The sequence below is a fragment of the Umbelopsis ramanniana genome (genome assembly GCF_025399195.1).
Source record: "Umbelopsis ramanniana AG unplaced genomic scaffold K450scaffold_55, whole genome shotgun sequence".
Lineage (NCBI taxonomy): Eukaryota > Fungi > Mucoromycota > Umbelopsidomycetes > Umbelopsidales > Umbelopsidaceae > Umbelopsis > Umbelopsis ramanniana.
In genome coordinates this window covers 122,194-143,777 of record NW_026252141.1, presented here as the reverse complement: position 1 = coordinate 143,777, position 21,584 = coordinate 122,194, and the positions used below count along the sequence as shown (strand labels likewise).

The window sequence follows — 21,584 nt, the reverse complement described above, 5'->3', positions numbered from 1 at the left end:
TTTGCTTGCTTGTCACTGATTCACAAAACGACATGGCCTCGAATGATGGGGGTAGAGTATAGCACCATGGTCTACACGCCGGCTACTGCATCAACTGACCCTCTGCATTACAGACACTGTCGAGAGTTTGCGGGCATCGTTCCAAGCTAAAGAAAAGGACTGGGAACGTGCACGATCTGCCCTGGAAGCCCGCATTTCAACCTTAGCCGACCAAAGCACTGCAGCAAAACGTGCATTGGACCTTGAGAAAAAGCTCACTCAAGCTGGTAGTCATCTTAAAACCTTGGCGCAGGAAAATGCTCGACTGAACAAGTTGCAACAAGCGGCTGAACAAACCAAGCTGATTCAGGAGAAAGATCAATCCAGATTCAAGGAATCCGAACAAGCCATAGAACAGCTCAAAGCGACACTCGCTGAGAGCGAAAAGCGACAAGGCACGATCATAAAAGAGAAAGACGAAGTTATCCAGCGTCTGGATAAAGAGTTGCAGACTCTACGAGATGAACAACAACAAACACACCAAAAAGAATTGGAGAAACTCAAGGCAGATAATCAAACGTACGCCGAGGAATTGGAGAAAACAAAGGCAAACCATCAAACGTACGTCGATGAATTGGAAAAGTTGAAAGCCGAGAAACAAACGTCTGTGGAGACTGTACATAATCTTGAACAAGAAATAGAAAAGCTGCGATCGGCGGTTGCTAATAATGAAAAGGACACGGAACCAAATGGTATCGATACCAACCACGACAGTGTGGAGGAACTTAAGGAGTCTTTCCAGGCTCGCGAGCGAGAACTGATGAATCTTGTGGAGGCACTGGATACTTTGGCCAACTCCAAGGAGTCTGTGGTTGAACATCAACTGGAATTACCAACTACCCCTCTCCTTGCTAAAATCAAAGATCTTGAGGCCTTGGTTGAAGCAAATGCCACGAGTAATGAAATGTCGAGTGATGCAGCAAATAACAGTAATGGTAAGTTGCCCTTAACTCTGCACTAGAGGGCCCCACTCAGGTCAGATCCATAATAACCCTCCCTTTCCCTACTGTAGACAAGGAGGTCACCGAAGCCTATTTAGTGCGGATCAAGGAACAGGAGCAAACCATCAAAAATCTTCAAGCTGAAGCTGCTGGTAAGTCTCCACTGGCATCCTTCTATCATGGCTCTTTTACTTTTATTTTTTGTCCACTTACCATTCCATACACTTCGCATAGATGTATCTAGAAAATCTACCGACAGTATTAGCAACAACGTCGAAGGAGTGTTGACCAGGATCATGAAATCGGATGAGGACGACGAGAATCTCAATCTTGACAACAGTCTACCTATCTCACTGCTACGCTCCATAGAAAATCTACGTGAATTCTTACAACAGCAGAAAGACAAGGATAAAGAGCTTATTCGAGCGGCAGAAACTGCCTCCACCACGGCCCAAAGTGAACTGAAACGACAGGTCACATCCCTCCAACTTCAGATCAACCAACTCAACGACGACCGTGATCAATTGCAGTCCGACAAAGACTCATTGCAGGAGCGACTGAGTGCAGCAACTGAGGGATCCGAAGCCTCCAAGCAAATGAAGTTGACGCTCGATGATTTGACCAGTCGATTAGAGACCGTTACCACGGACCGTGATACAGCACGAAAATCAGTGCAGGATCTGGAAGCCAACCTGCTACAGATGACCAATAGCAAAAATCATTTGGAGAAGGAGCACAATTTGCTTTTGGAGAAATTATCGGCCATGAAGAACGCTTTGGCTCCTCGACTTCAGGCCAATCAAGATGAGAACAAAAAACTTCGAGAGAACAATGCCGAGCTGTTACAGGCCTGTGAAGATCTACGACGAGAGTGCGAAAACCTCCATGCTGAGAACAACCATTTACGAAAACAACTTGAGAATCGCGATCAAGAGGCGGCCAAGGATATTAGTCGCTTGGAGAAGGAACTCAATGGCCTTAAGCATCGAGTGGAGAAGTTGCAGAGCGAGCGCGAAGAATGGGAACTTCGAGCGATGGAGGAAAGCACGCAGCGTGTCCAATTGACGGAGCAGTTGAGAAGTGCTATGAAGGATGTAGAGCGAACAGAAGAAGAGCTTCGAACACAGAATGAGCAGAGAGAGAGTGAACGAACCAGTCTGACGAACCTTCAAGCGGTGTTAGAGGAATTCCAAACCAGTGAGTTTTTGCCCTGACAGGGTGGATTTTGGTCTGTCTGCCCAGCCCATGTTTAACACAATGAAAACGTAACAGGCAAGGAGTTGGAAATCAGGAGTGCCGTGGAACGTATGGAACATCAACTCGAAACTGCGAAGAAGTCGCTGGCTGAATATCAAGAGCGAGCCACCGTTGCTGAGGTAAGCTGACTCTCCCCCGCACTCAACGTCACTGGACGAAGCCCGCCCGCTCATTGTGCCAATAGAATGAATTGCAGCAGTTCCACCGAGATGTGGAGCGTTCCAAGCGATATGAACAAGAGATTAAAGAAAAGAACCTTTTGATTGGCAAGCTTCGCCATGAAGGTAAACGTCCTTGCCTGATACAACATGTGATGGTTTTTACTCAATCATGACATATTCATTTTATTAGCCATCATATTGAATGAGCATCTTGTGGAAGCCATGAAGCGCATCAAAGAGGGAGTCAGTGACACGAGTGTTGATAGGTAAGTTGCGGTCATGGCCTTGTTCATTCCACTTGTCAACTAACCTTGCCCTTGCAGACAACTTATTACCAATCTTTTGGTTGGATTCCTTATTGCACCTAGAGGAGACCGTAAGCGGTATGATATTCTCAATGTCATTGCCAGTGTTCTTCAACTGTCGGATGAACACAAGGAGCAAATCGGACTGATCCGGAGATCTGGTAATCGGCCATCCACCAGCGGCGGACATACGCCTAGTCCAAAAGGATGGATGAGCCCAACTGGCGTACCAGAAGGTGAAGAGGACAAGGAGTCTTTCAGCGATGCTTGGATATCGTTCCTTTTGAAAGAAGCCAACCGCAGTGGATCATCCAGCCATCTTTCTCTGTCCAACACCTCCACGCCGCGAGCATCGGTGGACTTTGAGAACAATCGGCCATTATAAGAGGCTGCACCCACCTATAATACATATTCATACCATTATTTTTGAACGCATGTAGAGCGATTGTTGCTGTGGGGGACAGGATGACAACGTTTGTTGTGGGGTTCTAAAACATTCAAATCATTTGAGTTCGGCTCCGCAAGGAACCCAGGAATACGTTACTTCGGATTGACCATTTAGCCAGATTTTTTTTTCTACGGGTTGAGCACTTTTTTACAATCACAGCAGGCATCCTTTCATGCATTCGTTCAATAGACCTTTTGTTCACACATATTTTATTATGTAAAAATGCCTCCCCGAGCTGTTCATGGTCTCATTGGTTGCAAATATTACGAGACATTCTTCTTGGCTATGTCTCAGTTCCAATGGTATGTACCGGAAACTCCATACGCTTAAACAAGCTTGCTGCATTCTCTTTGCAACATGGTGGAATGGCGAGCTGAGGTAGGTGGGCGGCGGGGCGGAACATGATTCCCGAATCTTCCCGAACAAGAGGTGTCAAGGTCGATGATGGATTCAGAAACATATGATGTCTACTTGAGTTACTGGGGGGTAGCTCTCCCCACATGTTCGGGGCACTAAAACCAATAAGCAAGTGTAAACTCCAATAACGCTTCCCTCCCAACAAAACTGACGTTCAAATTTCCCGTTTACCGCTCAAAAGTATTTAACTGCATTAATTTGTCCCGTCACTTTCTCTCTCTTTCACTTTTTTTTTTTTTCCTGCTCTTACTTCTTTCCTCATGTCTGCCGTTTCAGCTGCTTTGAAGTCTAGAGTGAGACGCCCTGCGCTCTATAATAAAGTCATGAAGGCCACGGATACGCTCAAGTTCTTTGAAAACGGCCAGTAAGTGCTGCTGGTGTCATGATACCCGCTTTGGGAGTGGTCCTAACGCAAAAAATTAGATACATTGGCTGGTCAGGATTTACCGGTGTGGGCTATCCCAAAGTCATTCCCACCGTTCTTGCCGATCATGTTGAAGCCAACGACCTTGCAGGAAAAATGAAGTTCAATTTGTTTGTGGGAGCCTCCACTGGCGCCGAGACCGAGGACCGATGGGCTCGCCTTGACATGATTGATCGAAGATATCCCCATCAAGTTGGAAAGAATATTAAGAAGGGAATCAACGAAGGACGCATTCGATTTGCTGACAAGCACTTGTCTGAATTTCCTCAAGACTTGACATACGGTTTGTTCAGAAAAAAAAACAATCGCGCCTTGTCTGGCCGGTGACTGCTTATGCTAATCAACCCCCATTTTTTCTTCTAGGATACTACACCAAGGATAAACCCAATGGCCCCAACTTGGACGTTGTCGTCGTGGAGGCCACTGCTATTACTGAAGATGGTGGTATTGTTCCTGGTGCCTCTGTTGGTGCTACACCGGAGTTGATCCAAATGGCTGATAAGATCATTATTGAAGTCAATACCCGAATTCCATCTTTCGAAGGACTTCATGATATCAATTCTTCTCAACTTCCCCCTCACCGAAAACCTTATTTGATTATGGCGGTTGAAGATCGTATCGGATCCGTGAGTTGACCATAGGGTGTTTCCGATCCTGTATTGACGCTTTTCTAAAACCCTTCCCACCGCCTCATAGACCTCTATTCCCGTGGATACCGACAAGATTGTCGCTATTGTCGAAAGCGACCGCCCAGATAACACCGGTCCTAACCAGCCTGCAGATGAAACGTCAAAGGCTATCGCAAGTCATTTGATAGAGTTTTTGAGTCACGAAGTCGACCATGGTCGTCTCCCCAAGTCGCTCTTGCCCCTTCAGTCCGGTATTGGAAATATTGCCAACGCTGTCATTGGTGGTTTGGCCAATGGTCCTTTCGAGGATGTCACTGTGTAAGTATTATCTGTAAACAGGCGTCGTTCGCTGTGCTCATTGTACTCAACTGTCTGCCGTTGTTTAGATTCACCGAAGTCCTTCAGGACACTTTCCTCGAGTTCTTTGATTCTGGCCGTCTGAGCTTTGCCAGTGCCACCTCTGTTCGTTTCTCTCCTCATGGTTTCGAGCACTTTTACAAGAACTGGGAAAACTACAAGGTTAGAACGGTTGTCTGATTAATGGCAGAGTTGCTTGAATCCAACAAAATTTTTAACCCATCGCCTATAGGACAAGCTTTTGCTTCGCTCCCAGCAAGTCTCCAACAACCCCGAAGTCATCCGTAGACTTGGCGTCATCGCCATGAATACTCCCGTGGAATTCGATATTTACGGTCAGGCTAACTCCACCATGGTGTGTGGATCTGCCATGTTGAACGGTCTTGGTGGATCCAACGACTTTTTGCGCAATGCCAAATTGAGTATCATGCATACTCCTTCTGCCAGACCAAGCAAGACCGATCCCACCGGAATGTAAGTGTCTATGCTGTGGGACTTTTTACCGCTCTATGTTTGACCAACGTCTTCTAGCTCTTGCATTGTTCCCATGGCTTCCCATGTCGATCAAACTGAACACGACTTGGACGTGTATGTGACTGAACAAGGTCTTGCTGACCTTCGTGGTTTGTGCCCTAGAGAACGTGCTGAAGTGATTAGTGAGTACTTTGGCTTATGCGTGAAAAACTGAGTGTCAATATTTTTGCTGATCTGTCCGGTTTTGCCCTGCAGTCGATAAGTGTGCCCATCCTGACTACAAGGACCAGCTCAAGGACTACTTTGACTATGCTTCTCGCAAGTGTTTGGCTGCTGGTATGGGTCATGAACCCCAAATGCTTGACAAGGTATTCAAGATGCACACCAACCTTATGGAAAATGGAACTATGAAGCTCAAGTCTTGGTAGATGGATCAAGGCAAACACTGTTGATGTTCATAGCATGGCTCTTGATTCTTTTTGCCTACACTACATTTTTTATTTCTCTTTTTCTTTCTACTCACACTTGCTCTTCCACACTGTACACTTTTTCCCAAAATAAACACAAATATATTTATTTGGTACCCATTTTATTGGCTGGCTGGGTTGCAGATTACTTCCTCAGGGTTAGGGCTTACTTTCATAGATTGCGAGTGGCTGGCTGTATATTGTCAAGAGTCCAAATACTCGCCTTGATCGCCCTCTCTCATCTAATCTCATGGCTCAAGAACAGACTTTGCAATTACGCCTACGCGTGCTCGCCCGTGATGAATACTTTGCCATCGCTGCATTAGCTTTGTTTGCTTCCCATGTCGTTCTCGGATGGTTCCCCACCATGGATGTAGCTACTGTCTCATCGCGAAAATTCACTTCGCTCATCCGACTCATCTTCAACATCGCCTACTCTGTCAGTTTGGCGGGTGTGTCTTCCGCTCTCTTCACCTTTTCAGCACGCGTATTGGGCGTTCCTGATTTGGAGAAATTGAACGTCGCTCCCTTGGGTGTCGCTGCCAGTGGTGCCGCCGCTGGCCTGTTTTTGTTCCAAGCTATTCTCGGTGGAAGCTCATGGTTGGCTTGGTTCTTCTTGGCCATTGACTCTATTGTCCTCAAGATCGCTTTGTATGTTACTGTGGCTACGTTGGCTGGTGGTCTGTATGGATGGGTTTTCCAGATTGGCCGAGACAAACGCCAAGTCACTGGTCTTACCAACAAGACGCAATAATATCCATCCTACCTTTAGACGGCGCTTGTACAGTTTGAATGCGATTAGACCATAGAGTTCCCCCAAAACAACGTGATTATATAAATTTTTATCCCATTCGATCGATTTCCCGCCTGTGTTGCGAAAAAAAAAATGATGACCAAATAGTGCTGTCTCATCGCATAACGTCATGGCGACGTTATGCCTTCCATTTGAACTCTTATTTAACACTGCACACTACGGCCCTCTCTCTAGACCATGCTTCTACAACGCTTACCTCTTCAAACCGCTTTCAGAGGCTTTTTGAAACCTACTCCCCACTCTCTTCATCATCACTTATTATACACAACTAAAATGAGCTCTGCTATGAAAATCTCAGACTCTATGTTGGACGGTTTGATCAACCAAGCCAACGAAGAACTCAACGCATCCAACCTTTATCTCTCCATGTCCCTTTGGTTCCATGATTTGGAGTTGCCAGGCAGCGCACAATGGTGCCGAACCCATAGTGACGAGGAACGTACCCACGCCCTCAAGATTTTTGACCATATTGTCAAACGTCGAGCTAAGGGGGGTATGGTCCGCAGCTTGGAGGAACAAAAGTTCAGCTTTGAAACCCCTGTTCAGGCATGGTAAGTTGTCTCAGCGTCATTTCATTCAATTCAAATTAATTTTTCATCCAGATACTTACTTTTGGCGTTACGTAGGGAATTTGCGTTGAACGCTGAACGTGAAAACTCAAAGCGCTTTCACCGATTAATGGCTCAAGCTCGTAATGAAAGTGACTTCACCACGGATACCTTCTTGCAGTGGTTTATCAACGAGCAATTAGAGGAAGAAAGTGCTGTAGAAGACATTTTCACGAATGCTAAAGGAGTTGAGCAAACAAAGGGTCTGTACAGAGAGTACGACAAGAACATTGTCAACAAGGAACATTAAATGGCTTGGAGGCCATCTCATGGATTCTTTATCACGAGCCTTCCTTCATCCCTACGCTGCTCCTAACAAATAATAATAAAAAAAAACTTTGTACATAATAATGTCTGTCCTTGCCTCCTGGAAAGCCATTTTGATTTTACTGGTTGCCTATTCTTGGAACCTCAGGTGGGTTTTACTAGTATAGCCATTCTAGTTCTTTGCTTGAGCTCGCTCAACATGGGCTTCATCAAGCCAATGAAAGCTTTTTTTAGGTGATGTCCTCAGGGCATTTTCCACCTCGTGCGAGAAATTTAATCTTCCAAAATCATATAATATAACCGCCTTCATGTCACACAATGCCTGGATAATCCTGGTGTTTGGGCCTATTGTCCACTGCTTATGGCAACAAAGTTTCTTTGTCATCAGAGAACGTAGATCTCTCAACGTATGCACATGTTTCTGCCAGGCCAGTCCTTTTTCTATCATGGACTCCAAAAGAGACTGATCTAGATGGCTGGATTGTTTATAAGGAGTACCTTCGTTGTATACTCTACTGCTAACCGGACGCGTGTACCAGTTCCATAGTTAACCCTTCTCCTGCAGATTTGGGATAGGAGAGTTGTCTACCCCACTATAATGAGGCGTCAGAGGAGTCGCTTTGAATGGGTATAAAACACTAGATGAAAGACCGCAATTTCACATCCATTGTCCCCTCCTTTGTTCTCACTCACAATGAAGACTACTATCCTGTTGTTGGCTACTGCTGTCTCCTTGGTTCTTGCCCTTCCCGTCGAACGCGCTGCTCCTGTCAATGAGGTTGCTGCCATGAACAAGCGTGATGTTGCTTCCGTTCAGGTCGATGTTATGGAACGTGACATCGCCCTTCTCTCAAGAAACGATGATGAGGACTGCGATGATGATGATGATGATGATGATGATGATGATGATGATGGTGATGATGGTGATGACGGTGATGACGATGGCGATGATGATGGCGATAATGACGATTGCGATTCTGGTGATGCCCTCATCAGTGCATTGAACTGCCTCGACCTCAATGCCTCCAATATCGGCAATGATGCTGACGCCAAGATCTTGCGTCGTTCAGAGAAGCGACGTCTTTAAACTCATCAAGTAACCCATACCGGTGGCTATCCCTCTAGCAAGCCTAGGATTTCAAAACGATATACCACTAGACTTCTTGAACGTCATTTCATTACTTTCAAATTTTTATCAAAAATTTGTAGTACTCCATCAAAATACCCCTCCTTTACCAGTCAGGGTATGAGATACATTAGCAATAAACATATCATATTTCTCTCATATACTGCAATGTTGCCCTCTTATAATGACACCTATATGGTTAATTCTTTTTGATTGATCACTTTACTATTGATCCTAGACCAGCATCGCTGCACCCTTGAGATTTAATGTTAATCAGCTAGCAGGAGGGCTCGTAACAGTAGAAATTTCTTGTGGTCCCCTTGACCTCCTCCTTTGGACGTTATACTAGATCCTGGCCTCCTTGTCCTCAGTATACCGGCTCAAGAGTCACACAACTTCCTTCCCCTCTAGAAATATCCCTCGCGCATTCGCCACTGCCCTCGATGATCACCTCTTTGCATTAGTCTCTCTTGGCGTGTATATTCTTAGACATGTGCGCAGGCAATCACATCTAGAGCGATATACTGTGGGGGTTTTCCTACAGTACATCATATGGAGAATATAGTGTATATTATTTAAGCAAGATCAACCTATTGTCAAGAGTTTTAAAGCGACATTAGCCGCTATAGAACGTAAATTTCAACCCACCACAAATGTAAAGCCAGCTGCGGTTCAGATTGGCAGCCATGCCCGCCGAAGCATGGAGCTCAGGAGTCTTCTCATGCATTGAGAGACAGAAGTGATTTAGACCCACATGTGGATCAACGTTTAGTCGTATGGTTGATGTCTTGCTACTAGCCCCGTGGTACAGCACTATGATACATTGGCTTGAAGTTTTGCATACCTGTCATCATTGTTAATGGCAGCCAGAGACGCACATAAAAAAAAAAAAAAACTCTGGCATTTGAAAACCATCGCCTACGTGTTCGTTTACACCGTTGTGAATTCGCTGTAGGGTTGATTTAATAGCTTTCCGCTGGCATATGTTCCTTGGGAGGATCTGAGGTGATGAGTCAGAACGCGATCTCACTATGGCTGCCCAAATGACGGATCAATACACATCTGATTTTATACCACTTTTCACACCACTGGCATACGATTATCATGCCATTGTATTTATCTGTTTCTATAATAATAGTTCAGTCCGAAGGACTGGACAAACATGAGCTTAGAGATGCTGCGATCAGTTCTTCTTTTTCGCGGAACTTCCAGCTAAAAATATATACAAAGGGGTAATAAACTATTAATATGAGTCCTATGTGTAAACTGTTTAATCGATCCTTCTTGAGCCGAAGGAAGGTATGGGAGGGCGGGAAATCTCTAGGCTAATGTTTGTTCAGTCCTCCGGACTGAACAAAAAGTATTGACTGAAAGATATACATAATAGGTGTCTGTTTATTAGTCTGAACGATTATTTCTACAACATAGGTGACAGACGACGCCTATCTCTGGTGTCACCCAAGAACTCTTGCATCCGTGGGCTACTCATGGTCGGTCGAGTATTTTCCTGCAAGTCTTCTGGACATGTTGACCTCTGACAATTACGCAGATAAGACTGTTGAACAGTCATCATCTTGCGTAAAGTCGAGGCAGTGACAAACATGTCCAGCTCTTCCAGTGACCGTGGTAGTGTCCACGTCGCCATCTCCGTCATCACATACACACCATCGGCTAAGAGCTTGGTGATGTATATGGACATGGTCCATCCTGCAATAATGTCAAGACCGTCAAGATCATAGAATCTACCTCTGTGAAACTACTAAGAGTGAAAAATAAAAGAGTAAAGTACACGTACCTACTGCTTGAATGGCTATGGCGCCGTCCACAGAGTTACCATCAATGGCATCCTTGTTGAACTTGGCCAACCTTATGAGATCGTGGGAGATAATGTGGTTATCACCAGAGCGATCTTCTGCCTTGACCTCAACATATCCAATGGTGCAATCATATTCTCGTTGCTGTATTATAGAAACATAGCCATCAGCCTGGTTGCCACGATGCCCCTTGCGCTCTCTGCTTTCTGCTGATTCTCCATTTGCCCTGTTGAAAGAGTTTATTTTATTGTCAGATGGCGCTGATGTAGTAACATATTGGCATACCAGAAAAATCGCCGTTCATTCTGAGACAAAAGTTGTCTTAGTATAGGATCCAGCCAGGTGACACATAGTTCTCCCTCGGACGGGCTGGTCAGCATGGTTTTCACTGGCAAGCGTCTTGCCCTATCAGAAATTCAATGAGAAACGAACATAACATAACAAGTGGTTACCTAAAAGCTCTTACAAGTCTCTTATCGCCAGCAGAACGTTTTTGGTCAGTCGGTTGACGTCTCTAATGAGAAACGAGAGTTCAATGTCGAAGGCGTCCAACTCCATATCTCCTTTTTGCAGTTGCTGAAACGATATCAGTTATGATAGATGGCAAAGGTTTCAAGGCTTCATTTGCTCAACCTACATCCACCAACTGCAAAAAGCGAGTTTGAGTAACCTGGGGTACTTCAGATGAGTGCGGAAGTAGAGCCTTATTGGCAGCTTCGTGAATGGCTCTAGTCGTTGAGGGGCCTCCGTACACGTTCAAGGCAAGTTTGCATCTTTGATCCGGCTTCAACAGCATGATATGAGTCTGCGATCTACAGTCATAGTTAGTCACCAGCTGTCTTTTCTATTGCGACAATCCTTTCTTACTCACAGCAACTCCTCCACATGCTCTTCGTAGTTGAGACTTCTTTCTTTACCGAGTTCATAGGCCCTTAACTGAAACTGGTGGAATTTGGCGGACACGTTTACCGTGCCCACATACCATTGGAAATCTGCTCTAGAGGCATAATCCAAATCATCGTGGGCAGATGATGACGTGCCTTCATCGAAAGTATCTACTGTACTGGAACTTTTGGCTTTTACCTTTGCAAAGAGCACATCCATTTCTTGCTCAGACGCGTTCACTATGCAGTTCACTATAGGTAGTCGTATTAAAAATTTAGTATTGCTACAAAAAATGATGAATTATGCTTACACTCATCGTGATTTTCTTCCTTGTAATGTTTGCGTACAAGCTCTGGAGTTGAAGTTACAACAGAGCATAGCAAGCATGCATACGCTACTTGTGATTGACATATTTGATCATCGCTAATTTTCTCAACAAGAAGTAAATATAGGGCCAAGCAAGCATCATTGCGTATTGGGAACATACATTGTACTGACTTGTCTTCGAAAGACCGGTTGCATTGAAAGCATCTTGTCTAACATTTATAAAGTATCAGAATCCGAGGTGAATATGATGAGTCAGAACACGATATCTCACTATGGCTGCCCAAATGACGGATCAATAAAGATCTGACTGTATACTTCTTTTCACACCACTGGCATACGAATATCATGCCAGAGTAATTTTCTGTTTCTGTAATACAGACGGAAGCTGGTGTCTTTGGCATGATTGTGTTTGTAACAGAGTGATAAAGGCATGTATTAACAGGATTTCACTTTTGCGTGCATTATATATGCGACTTTGCATGACATATCAAACAGGTTATTATTATTAGACACGTAGCCATCACGTAGTTAAATGAAATTGAATGATCGCAAATTTTGAGGCGAGCATATTTTCTTCGCATAAATGCATTCAACAGCGATTTGCCCAATAGAAGGCTGCTCCAAAAAATATACAACTCGTAGTGGAATGCTATCACATGCCCGAAAAATGCATCCTGTGGTCGAACTCCACAAGTATCCGCCTGGTCGCAAGGCCAAGGAAAAAAGTGTTGGTCGTTGGAGCTGATGCTTGTGAACCGGTCACATTCTTTTCAATGTCAAATTTACAACCGAAATTTGTAAAAGGGCTCGAAAGTCCCGTGGCTTTCGAACTTCGTATAAATAGACATTGATGAGAATAGATGGACGAGGACTTTTGCACACTCAATAAACTCATTCAATAGCAGAACAAGGCTTATATACTTAGCGTATAAGCGAGACTATTCGAGCATTGTGGAAAACGTCAAAAGTCAAACCCAAACACAACAATTTTAAGTATATAATCTTTACAACAGATTACTCCCGCAACCAGAAGTCTCAAGTGGTACAATTCGAACAATGGTCAACTCCTGGTAGCAAGAAAACAAGCAAGGCTGACAGCAAGGGTGGAGAAGTATCGCAACTATCAGGAGGACGATCTAAGAGACCTGCTCTCCTCTGTCCTTCGCAAAATTACTCTGTGCAAGTATAGTGATGGCATCCCTTGGGGTCAGCAGTCCGAAATCATCAATCTGCTCCCTTTAGAAGTAGAAAAATCTTATGGTGTGGAGTCGTCTCCTATTTTCTCCGACGAGCTTCCTCCAAAGAAACTTAGCAAACGGACACGAGAAAGTAAAAGCCTTGGTACCACGTTCACCCAATTCAAATCCTCCCATCCCAAACTTGTTATCGAGCTAAATGCCATAGTATCAGCACTTTTCTATGAAGAAAGGATCGATGATGAAGCTTCGCAAGATGAATTGGACAGCATGAGCGAATAAGCTTCCTGCCTCTGCTTTGCTATGGTTCCAGCTTGCAAATACCGTAAATAAAAATGAAGACAAACTTGGATTACCAGATTGACATCACGATTTATTTGCTTCCCACATTGCCAACATAGCACTCCATACGTGCTCTGAAATTATAGACTGATATGAATTGAAGTGAAAAGAGCTAACAAAGCCCTTGCAATACAGTGAGAAGCTGCGACTTTTTGTAAGGAGAAAAGGCTCGCTGGTACGCTTGCAGTCGATTTTGATTGCTGATTTTTTTAAGATCGTACTTATCATTCTGTTCGGTGAGTGCTTTTCCGGATGCTTTAAGTGATTGCTCCTTTGTGCTTCCAGATTCTTCTTGAACATGGCTAGATATACATTGGAATACTGCTGCAAAATCTACGGAAAAGAGTTAGTTAATACTTCTCATCTATTCATTGACAATCTAACCTCAAAGTTGTGGCGCATCGACAGTATTATCCCATCTTTCTTCATGTAGTATATTTCCAGTCTGTATACCACCAAATTTAAGGATAACTGCATATGTCAAGCGTGCTGCATCCAATCTAGTAGTTGCCTTGATGTTGCCCCGAGCATGCTGCATTCTGTTTTCCCATCAAATCATTGGCTGCATTACCCTTCTGGCTTGATGTTGAAAAGGCCAGATCTAAGAGCATCAGCAATTAATAGAAAGTGATAATCCAGTTGCTATGCTGGAGGTGGTAGCAAGATGTTCCTGTTCTCCACAAGTCTCTTATCGCCAGGGCAAGTTTGCATCTTTGATCCGGCTTCAACAGCATGATATGAGTCTGCGATCTACAGTCATAGTTAGTCACCAGCTGTCTTTTCTATTGCGACAATCCTTTCTTACTCACAGCAACTCCTCCACATGCTCTTCGTAGTTGAGACTTCTTTCTTTACCGAGTTCATAGGCCCTTAACTGAAACTGGTGGAATTTGGCGGACACGTTTACCGTGCCCACAAACCATTGGGAATCTGCTCTAGAGGTATAACCCCCAATCATCGTAGGCAGATACCTTCATCGAAAGTATCTACTGTACTGGAACTTTCGGCTTTTACCTTTGCAAAGAGCATATCCACTTCTTGCTCAGACGCGTTAGACGCGTTCACAATGCAGTTCACTATAAGTAGTCGTATTAAAAATTAGTATTGCTACAAAAAATGATGAATTATACTTTTACTCTTCGTGATATTCTTCCTTGTAATATTTGCGTACAAGCTCTGGAGTTGAAGTTACAACAGAGTATAGCAAGCATGCATACGCTACTTGTGATTGATATATCTGCTTATTGCTAATTTTCTCAACAAGAAGTAAATATAGGGCCAAGCAAGCATTATTGGGAACATACACTGTACTAACTTCTCTTTGAAAGACCGGTTGCATTGAAAGCATTCTTTCTAACAATTATGAAGTATCAGATTCAGAAACGCGACGCGTAAGCTATGCTTGATAGAAGATAGACAAGTCAGGGCTAGCTTAAGATATCCAAAATGAGGGCAGTGATGGCTAGAGATGCTTGGCCGCTGTACACTATTTAGAAAAGTCTTGCAAAAAAGCAGACATGGTTCGTCGCGGTTGCTCACTGAATGGCTTAAAAAATTGGGGAAAACGTTCAACTTCCTACAATGAACCGTTTTGGGTAAGCTGCATTGTCTGCTCAGCTCTTTTGTTCAGACACTACCATCGTTAAGCATGCTGGAGCATGTCTTGGACAAAATGAATTCGGCGCAATACCAGGCCACAACAAGCGATGCCAAGGTTCTCCAGATTCTGGCTGGACCGGGATCAGGAAAGTCAAGAGGTATGTCGTTGGTTGATCGACCCAATAAAAAAAAAAGTAACATGCGGGCTCACCAACGTTTAAAGTCTTGACCACTAGGGTGGCATGGCTGGTCAAGGAACGCAATGTGGATCCCGACACTATTCTCGTTGTGACATTTACGAATAAGGCTGCCAATGAGATGCGCAATCGGTTGCAATCCAACGATCTACTGGGATCAGACAGCACGCGGCTAATGATGGGGACTTTCCACGCTTCATGCTCTTCATTGCTTCGACGGTACGGCCAAAAGATTGGTATCCGGCAGAACTTTACTATTGCTGATACTACTGCGTCGTAAGTGGGGGATTGGTCGGAAACGTTGACAATACCTCCCAATTAAGCATTATTACCATAGTGGCAAAATCCTCGAAACCGTGTTGAAGGAATTACCCAAAGAACTGCAGATTTTTGGCAAGCCAGGTAAAATCTAGCACATACCCTTGTAGCCTTTAGCCGTGATCTAATACCACTCATAGCAACTTATAGACATGCCATCTCTAAAGCAAAGTGTCAAGCACTGACCTGTGACATGTACGATGTGGAGTATAGCAACGACATGAAAAAGCATGGATCAGAGAAGCGCAAGATCTCTATCGTATATAGGTATAGCACCCTTCGACTCTTTGCCAAAACAAAAGTGGATGATGGTTGTAATGTTTCCATTTCCAAAGGGCATATCAAAAGGAATTGCAAAAATGCAATGCATTGGTGAGAGAGAATTATTCCAGGATGCTAGGCCGATATCCCTGTACTCAAGGATTGGCACCTTTTTAGGATTTTGACGACCTTTTGATGGAAGGCTGCCATCTCCTTGAAAAGCATCCTTTTATTGCTCGGCCGTATAGATACATCCTGGTTGATGAGGTAGAATGTTCTGCTATTGAATGAGTGGTGCGACAAGTCATCGTCGATGAAAATTAACACTGTTGGATGCAGTATCAGGACACAAACTTTGTACAGTATAATTTGATTAAGCTGCTGACTCAGGGCGACAAAGGTCTTACCATTGTTGGAGACCCTGACCAGAGTATATACGGCTTTAGAAATGCAGACATCAGCAATTTTCGAAAGATGCAGACAGATTATGACAACGTTGTTGTCGTCAATCTTGAAGAAAACTACCGAAGCACAACCCATATCTTGGACGCGGCTAGCATGGTCATACAACACGGTAAAGTGCGAGTAGATAGAGCAAACGGTGATATTAGACGATTGACTTGGCTCGCTTTCAGATAAGGACCGGTTGCCCAAGTCACTATTCACGAACAATTGTCCTGGTGTTCCAATATCCTGGTTAACGCTCCCAGAACCTGATATGGAAGCGAATGCCATTGTCGATGAGATAGTGAGATTGGAAAAGTACTCCAATGGCATACTCAACCATGAAGACTTTTGCATTCTCATCCGCATCAACTCTCACTCCCGAACCTATGAAACAGCACTGAACAAAGCGAAAATTCCTTATCGAATGGTAGGAGTCCGCGCCGCCTGGATTGACATGCAGTGCCGTAGATTCTAATTTATTTGGTATTCCCAGCGTGGAGGATTGAGGTTTTTTGATCGTGCGGAAGTCAAGGATGTAGTAGCCTACCTTCGACTGACAGCCAATCCCCACGACTCTGAAGCGTTTACCCGTATTGTTAATGTTCCCAAGCGTGGCATAGGTGATGTTACTGTCAAGCGAGTTAGGACTTTGGCAGAACAAAAGAGCCTGTCTATGTTAGAGGCTTTGGCTGAAATAGCGAACTCAAGTGGAGGCAGTGCGGCGAACCGATCTCTACCCCAGCCGACCGTGGTTGAAATGAGGAGCTTTTTAGAGATGATGAGTTCCTTCCAAGCATTGGCCGAATCTCAGGTACGTCTTTCTCAGTATGGAAAGTAAGCATAGTGATTGTATACCTGGGCCGTTGCCTATTCTAACATGTTACCCATCATTAGACTTCTGTCGGTATCATTGTTGAAACAGTGATCAAAGAGTCCAACATCGAGAGGCACTTGCACAACAAATATGATAAAGATGGTAAAGAAGTGTTCAAAACTCATTGGTCTAACGTGGAGGAATTGCTGGATTTTGCCCAACGGTTTAATACAACCTCGGCGGGTCAAGACGACGATACCAGTCAAGCGAATCCGAGCGAAACGAGGACGCAGCAGGCTACTTTGTCTGGAAACAATGTTAGTTGACTGATTTGAATGCAGGATATGTTGAAGAAGATGTGCCGCCGGTGAATAACCTCTTTCCCTTTATTTTCACATCAAGACTCAGGACGATTCTCTGGTCAGATTTCTAGACTCAACTTTGTTGGACTTGGAAAACACGAACGATGAAGAAGAAGAAGGTGCTAAAAAACAGGTATGTATGACAGGCAGTCTCTGCAGCATACAATACAATACAGTAATAGCTCATATCGTGTTTCTTTTATTAGCTCGTGACCCTATCGACGTACCACTCGGCAAAGGGTAAATGTCACTTAAAACGAAGCATACAATTGTCATATTCACTAATAAGCGATGAAATTGGTAGGACTGGAGTGGCCATGCGTTTTCGCTACAGGCTGTGAGGAAGGTGTCATCCCTTTTGCACTCTGCACAACTGAGAAAGAGATCCAGGAGGAATGGTGAGTGAATGATGTCTTGTCAAAGAAATGGAGGGCGGTTGCTGATCTTATTCTTCTTCGAAGCCGCTTGTTATACGTTGGAATGACCCGAGCGGAAGCTTTCTTATACATAAGTGAAGTGTATCAGAGACACAATCCCTGTAAGTACTATGATGGTTGGGTGAAAGGAAAAGTACACTGTGATTGACGTTTGGAATAGGGCAGCAACAATGGCTTGAATGCACCACCACTCACTTCCTGGCTGATCTTCCTGAAAGCCTCTATCAACGCAAGTTTCCGATGTTGGATGCAAGTACGAGAGAGTGGCTGGCTCACTTGCTGAATCGTCCTTTGCCAGAAGAAACATGTGTACTAGAAAGCGAAGGTGCAGCATCTAACATTACCAACGCTTCATATGAAGTCCAACGCTATCCTTCCGATGAAGGCGAAGAATACGATGACTGGCAAGGCTATGAAAATAGCACCTTTGATAATATTCGTGATAGGTATCGCACCTACGACCGCGGATACCAATCCACTTCGTTTTATGCTCCACCTCGACCCGACAAGCAAGCTACAGCACCGTTTAACAAAGCTGCAGTGTATGAAGGGAGAAAGCAATCCACGTTTGGCGCCAACCCAGCATCCAAAAAATCGCTCAAGTTGGGCCCGAAACGCCCTGCATCGTCAACGTCTGGTGTTCAATATAACGCGAATACAGCAGGCATGACTGGTTTGAACCAGGAGCTACCATTGAATGCTACAGACGGGAGTAGTAGTCAAAGGGATATCATGTCACAAAGCCAGAATGAATCGCCCTATGACTATCCTACTCAGCCTCATGTCAATCAAGAAACACCTTACACATACCCAACGAAGCGGGAAAGCAAGCCATCGTACAATTCTCATGGACCACCGGAAAGTCAAAGCTTTGGTGGCTTTACGTCGGCTGGCTCTCTGCCCATGGATCAGCCGTTCAAACCTACAAAAGGCGCCAAACGCAAAGGCATTAAACGAGATCAGCAGGCGACAGAAACAGAGTCAACTGGAAAGAAAGCAAAGGGAAAGTCTATCAAGGTGGGTAATAGGTTTTTGTCGCATGATCATGGTGATGAACACAACTAACTATTGTAAAAACGATGACCATAGAACGCAGACATTGCAAGTAGCGATCCCGAAGAACAACAGGCTGATTCATCTTCACAAGGTAAAGCAACGGGCAAGGCATCGGCCAGCCAGCCTAGTGCGTACGACTCTGTGTGGTCCAAGTTTCTGCAGCAGGAGAATCAAAAGAACAAGATTGAGCGTGTCAATGCAGAGGTTTCGGAAATGGTCATCGACTCTCTGCAGAGGATACCCAACGAAAGAGGCGAGTTGTCAAGGGAGCATGCGGTTTCGGTGGTGACAGCCAGTGCTGGAAGGAGGAGCATGGACATACAACAACAAGACATTGATCAACGAGTTGGGCTGGAGCTCCAAAAGCTTGTCGACCAAGGTATTTTGTGTCAACATCAAAGCAATGCAGATTTATACTATATTGCAAACTAGGGCCGGCAGAAGCGTTTACACATTACATTATTTCCCCCCCCACATAATCCCAGCCTACTGTATATTACATTTCCTTAACCTTTCACTTAAATGCTTTAGCGTGCATTATCATACCATAACATGTGTGCAATTGTTTATGTACCATTGAACTACATCCATCCATATAATATCATCAATACCATCAAGCCAACTTCTATCTTTGCGTCGGCTTTCACGGTGTCTGACGATTGGGGCTTACCCACTATGATTGAGTTCTTTGATCTGGAGCCTGACGACGAATCAGCTCCACCGTTCATATTGTCCACCATCACGGCTGTGTCTTTATACTCGCAGTGGGAAGAACTACACAGACAGGTGGCAGCAATGGGGTCCCACCACTTTGAGCTGTTGTAGTGGTTAGTCATATATCGTATAGGCGTTTGGTATTACCGTTCAACTTACTCGCAGTTGTCCGGCAACATCTCTCTGTAACCAGACTGGCCCTTGGCGATGGAGGGAGGAGGAACAGGGTTGGCTACGGTAGGAACTTGCGAAGGACAGTTGAAGCAGGTTTTGAAGAATGTCGTACCGAAATTGCACCTTTTTTTTTTTTTTAACGGGAAAACAGTAAGGCGGTTAGCCGATGTCCATGTCTTTGTTGTGACTAGCCATCACTTACGAGTTAATCAAACCATTGTCCGCTGTAGTTCCGCCTGTTTCATCTAAGCCATTGCAGATCTCTTGCTTGATATCTGGTTGCTCGCAGTGCATGTAGGGCTGCTGAGCCATTTCCGAAGCAGGCACCGGCTTTTTCATCCATTCCACAAGCTGCAGGTTGGTAACAAACCACACATCTTTTTTCGCTGCCATCTCTTGAATGGCCGACACGATGGCACTGAGCTTGTCGCTGGCATCTGGTCCGCCTGCCTGCGTGGTTAAGTGAGCTGACATGAGGAGGCGATGAATAAGTGGTCTATATCGCATAGATATACTGTTTCGTTCAGCTGAGTCTTACCAGGATGAACGTAGATGCCAAATGGCTGTCTGTTGCCATTATAGTGACTCTCAAATGTCTTTAGCGTCCCTGTTCAACAACATCGTTAATGTATGCGCCGACTGGTATTTCCTATCCGCTCATACGTACAGGCTTTAGCGTCACTAGGTTTCCCGTCCAAATACACATCCATCAAACGTTCTGTGCCTGAGCCGTCCGTGACAGAGTACATTGGTATCTCAAACAGACCGGGCAACTTCAATGACGAATCGCAAACCCCTTTCCAGCAGTCGTTGGCCAGACCGTTATCCAGGGTGTAAGGGTAAAAATTCTTTCCTCCTGCGGAGCTGACGCTGGAATCGTAGGTAAAGCCATGGTCCTTGATTATTTTTAAAGTGTTTGTGGTGTAATTGACTTTTGAAAACCGAGGTCAGTGGATACCATTCTATTTGACCACCCTGCTAATTTGTACTTACGAAATGGAGCTCGGAAACCTTGGATTTTTCCATATGGTATGCCTGCATACGCATTCAAAGCTCTCTGACAACTGACAATTTCCTCTAGTGATGGAAAAGGGTATTATGAACTGGTGATAGCTAGCTGCGGATTGAATTTTTTTAAACAACGTAGCGTGCATACTTACGCTCAGAAGGCGAGCCGACGTGAGAGAAGGTGTGACTGCAGGATAGAACACATGGGGTTGAATGGATCAGTAGTGCTGTCGCCTTAGATTCATATAATCATGAAACATACTCTGCCACTTCGTTGCCTGCTGCATACCACTGCTGTGTTGATGCATAATCGTTGTATTGGAGGGACACATACCTAATGTACCTGTAAGAACTCACCCCGACTATCCTGAAGCTGATATGCAGGGCCGTGAAACTTACCAGGTTCCTTTTGCTTTGCATCCATTTGGATTTCTACATGGCAGTATCGAGGTTAATTGGATGTGGGAGACTCTTTTCTGTAAAACAAACTCCCTGCTTACTTCACGTTCAGCATCTTGTATGCTGTTTCCAGGAGTTGTGGTTGAATGGAATCGTCAAAGGTGACGGAAACCATTTGAGGGACACTGCTAGGCGAGAGACCAGCAGGAGGGTCTTTGGTAGCGCAATAGCATGCTGGTGCAATACACGTAGATGGATCACAGGAATAGGAAGCATAATTGAGGTTGGAGCCGGCTGAAGGGAGAAAGGCACCTTCTTGTGCAGAAACAAGATGATGCGTGATAAACGCTGACGCAGCTGCTAGAAAGATCGACTTGACCATTGTGAAGTACTAAGCTTGCCTTCCTCGAAAGAAAAAGAGGTACTGCGGAAATATTGCGTCGGTCCCCATGATTATCCTTACAACTTATATCTCACTTTGGACGAAGAGAATATTTCCG

At 44.6% G+C, this 21,584-nt stretch overlaps 10 protein-coding genes across 10 annotated transcripts; 6 read left to right on the top strand and 4 right to left on the bottom strand.

Moving 5' to 3' along the window:
• Positions 1 to 321: 321 nt before the first annotated feature.
• On the bottom strand, positions 322 to 1,007 carry K450DRAFT_254107 (uncharacterized protein). Its single transcript, XM_051591147.1, has one exon. The coding sequence runs from the start codon at positions 857 to 859 to the stop codon at positions 494 to 496; it is 366 nt and encodes a 121-aa protein (XP_051442047.1). The 5' UTR covers positions 860 to 1,007; the 3' UTR covers positions 322 to 493.
• A 44-nt stretch (positions 1,008 to 1,051) lies between these two features.
• Positions 1,052 to 3,442, top strand: K450DRAFT_254099 (uncharacterized protein). Its single transcript, XM_051591146.1, has 5 exons — positions 1,052 to 2,177; positions 2,253 to 2,356; positions 2,434 to 2,521; positions 2,589 to 2,664; positions 2,722 to 3,442. Exons 1-5 carry the CDS (start codon positions 1,160 to 1,162, stop codon positions 3,086 to 3,088), a joined length of 1,653 nt encoding a protein of 550 aa, XP_051442046.1. The 5' UTR covers positions 1,052 to 1,159; the 3' UTR covers positions 3,089 to 3,442.
• A 16-nt stretch (positions 3,443 to 3,458) lies between these two features.
• On the top strand, positions 3,459 to 6,016 carry K450DRAFT_254079 (uncharacterized protein). The gene is made up of 8 exons (XM_051591145.1): positions 3,459 to 3,932; positions 3,992 to 4,275; positions 4,356 to 4,618; positions 4,689 to 4,939; positions 5,008 to 5,140; positions 5,211 to 5,452; positions 5,510 to 5,549; positions 5,807 to 6,016. Exons 1-8 carry the CDS (start codon positions 3,829 to 3,831, stop codon positions 5,861 to 5,863), a joined length of 1,374 nt encoding a protein of 457 aa, XP_051442045.1. The 5' UTR covers positions 3,459 to 3,828; the 3' UTR covers positions 5,864 to 6,016.
• Positions 6,017 to 6,169: 153 nt separating this feature from the next.
• K450DRAFT_274210 (uncharacterized protein) lies at positions 6,170 to 6,673 on the top strand (the record flags this gene model as incomplete). The annotated part of the gene is made up of 1 exon (XM_051593108.1): positions 6,170 to 6,673. One exon carries the CDS (start codon positions 6,170 to 6,172, stop codon positions 6,671 to 6,673), a length of 504 nt encoding a protein of 167 aa, XP_051442044.1.
• A 163-nt stretch (positions 6,674 to 6,836) lies between these two features.
• Positions 6,837 to 7,694, top strand: K450DRAFT_254074 (uncharacterized protein). Its single transcript, XM_051591144.1, has 2 exons — positions 6,837 to 7,284; positions 7,360 to 7,694. The coding sequence occupies exons 1-2, from the start codon at positions 6,911 to 6,913 to the stop codon at positions 7,589 to 7,591; spliced, it is 606 nt and encodes a 201-aa protein (XP_051442043.1). The 5' UTR covers positions 6,837 to 6,910; the 3' UTR covers positions 7,592 to 7,694.
• Positions 7,695 to 8,179: 485 nt separating this feature from the next.
• Positions 8,180 to 8,909, top strand: K450DRAFT_254068 (uncharacterized protein). The gene has a single exon (XM_051591143.1). It carries the CDS (start codon positions 8,303 to 8,305, stop codon positions 8,693 to 8,695), a length of 393 nt encoding a protein of 130 aa, XP_051442042.1. The 5' UTR covers positions 8,180 to 8,302; the 3' UTR covers positions 8,696 to 8,909.
• A 1,242-nt stretch (positions 8,910 to 10,151) lies between these two features.
• Positions 10,152 to 12,161, bottom strand: K450DRAFT_302274 (uncharacterized protein; the record flags this gene model as incomplete). The annotated part of the gene is made up of 9 exons (XM_051593768.1): positions 10,152 to 10,441; positions 10,530 to 10,774; positions 10,834 to 10,953; positions 11,015 to 11,124; positions 11,186 to 11,360; positions 11,420 to 11,684; positions 11,744 to 11,856; positions 11,921 to 11,969; positions 12,032 to 12,161. 9 exons carry the CDS (start codon positions 12,159 to 12,161, stop codon positions 10,152 to 10,154), a joined length of 1,497 nt encoding a protein of 498 aa, XP_051442041.1.
• Positions 12,162 to 12,427: 266 nt separating this feature from the next.
• K450DRAFT_274206 (uncharacterized protein) lies at positions 12,428 to 13,238 on the top strand (the record flags this gene model as incomplete). Its single annotated transcript, XM_051593107.1, has 2 exons — positions 12,428 to 12,487; positions 12,774 to 13,238. The coding sequence occupies 2 exons, from the start codon at positions 12,428 to 12,430 to the stop codon at positions 13,236 to 13,238; spliced, it is 525 nt and encodes a 174-aa protein (XP_051442040.1).
• Positions 12,990 to 13,810, bottom strand: K450DRAFT_254065 (uncharacterized protein). Its single transcript, XM_051591142.1, has one exon. The coding sequence runs from the start codon at positions 13,596 to 13,598 to the stop codon at positions 13,323 to 13,325; it is 276 nt and encodes a 91-aa protein (XP_051442039.1). The 5' UTR covers positions 13,599 to 13,810; the 3' UTR covers positions 12,990 to 13,322.
• Positions 13,811 to 19,370: 5,560 nt separating this feature from the next.
• On the bottom strand, positions 19,371 to 21,466 carry K450DRAFT_178331 (uncharacterized protein; the record flags this gene model as incomplete). Its single annotated transcript, XM_051584292.1, has 10 exons — positions 19,371 to 19,605; positions 19,663 to 19,800; positions 19,880 to 20,144; positions 20,216 to 20,284; positions 20,345 to 20,608; positions 20,671 to 20,754; positions 20,838 to 20,872; positions 20,948 to 21,019; positions 21,085 to 21,117; positions 21,186 to 21,466. 10 exons carry the CDS (start codon positions 21,464 to 21,466, stop codon positions 19,371 to 19,373), a joined length of 1,476 nt encoding a protein of 491 aa, XP_051442038.1.
• Between the last annotated feature and the right edge of the window lie 118 nt (positions 21,467 to 21,584).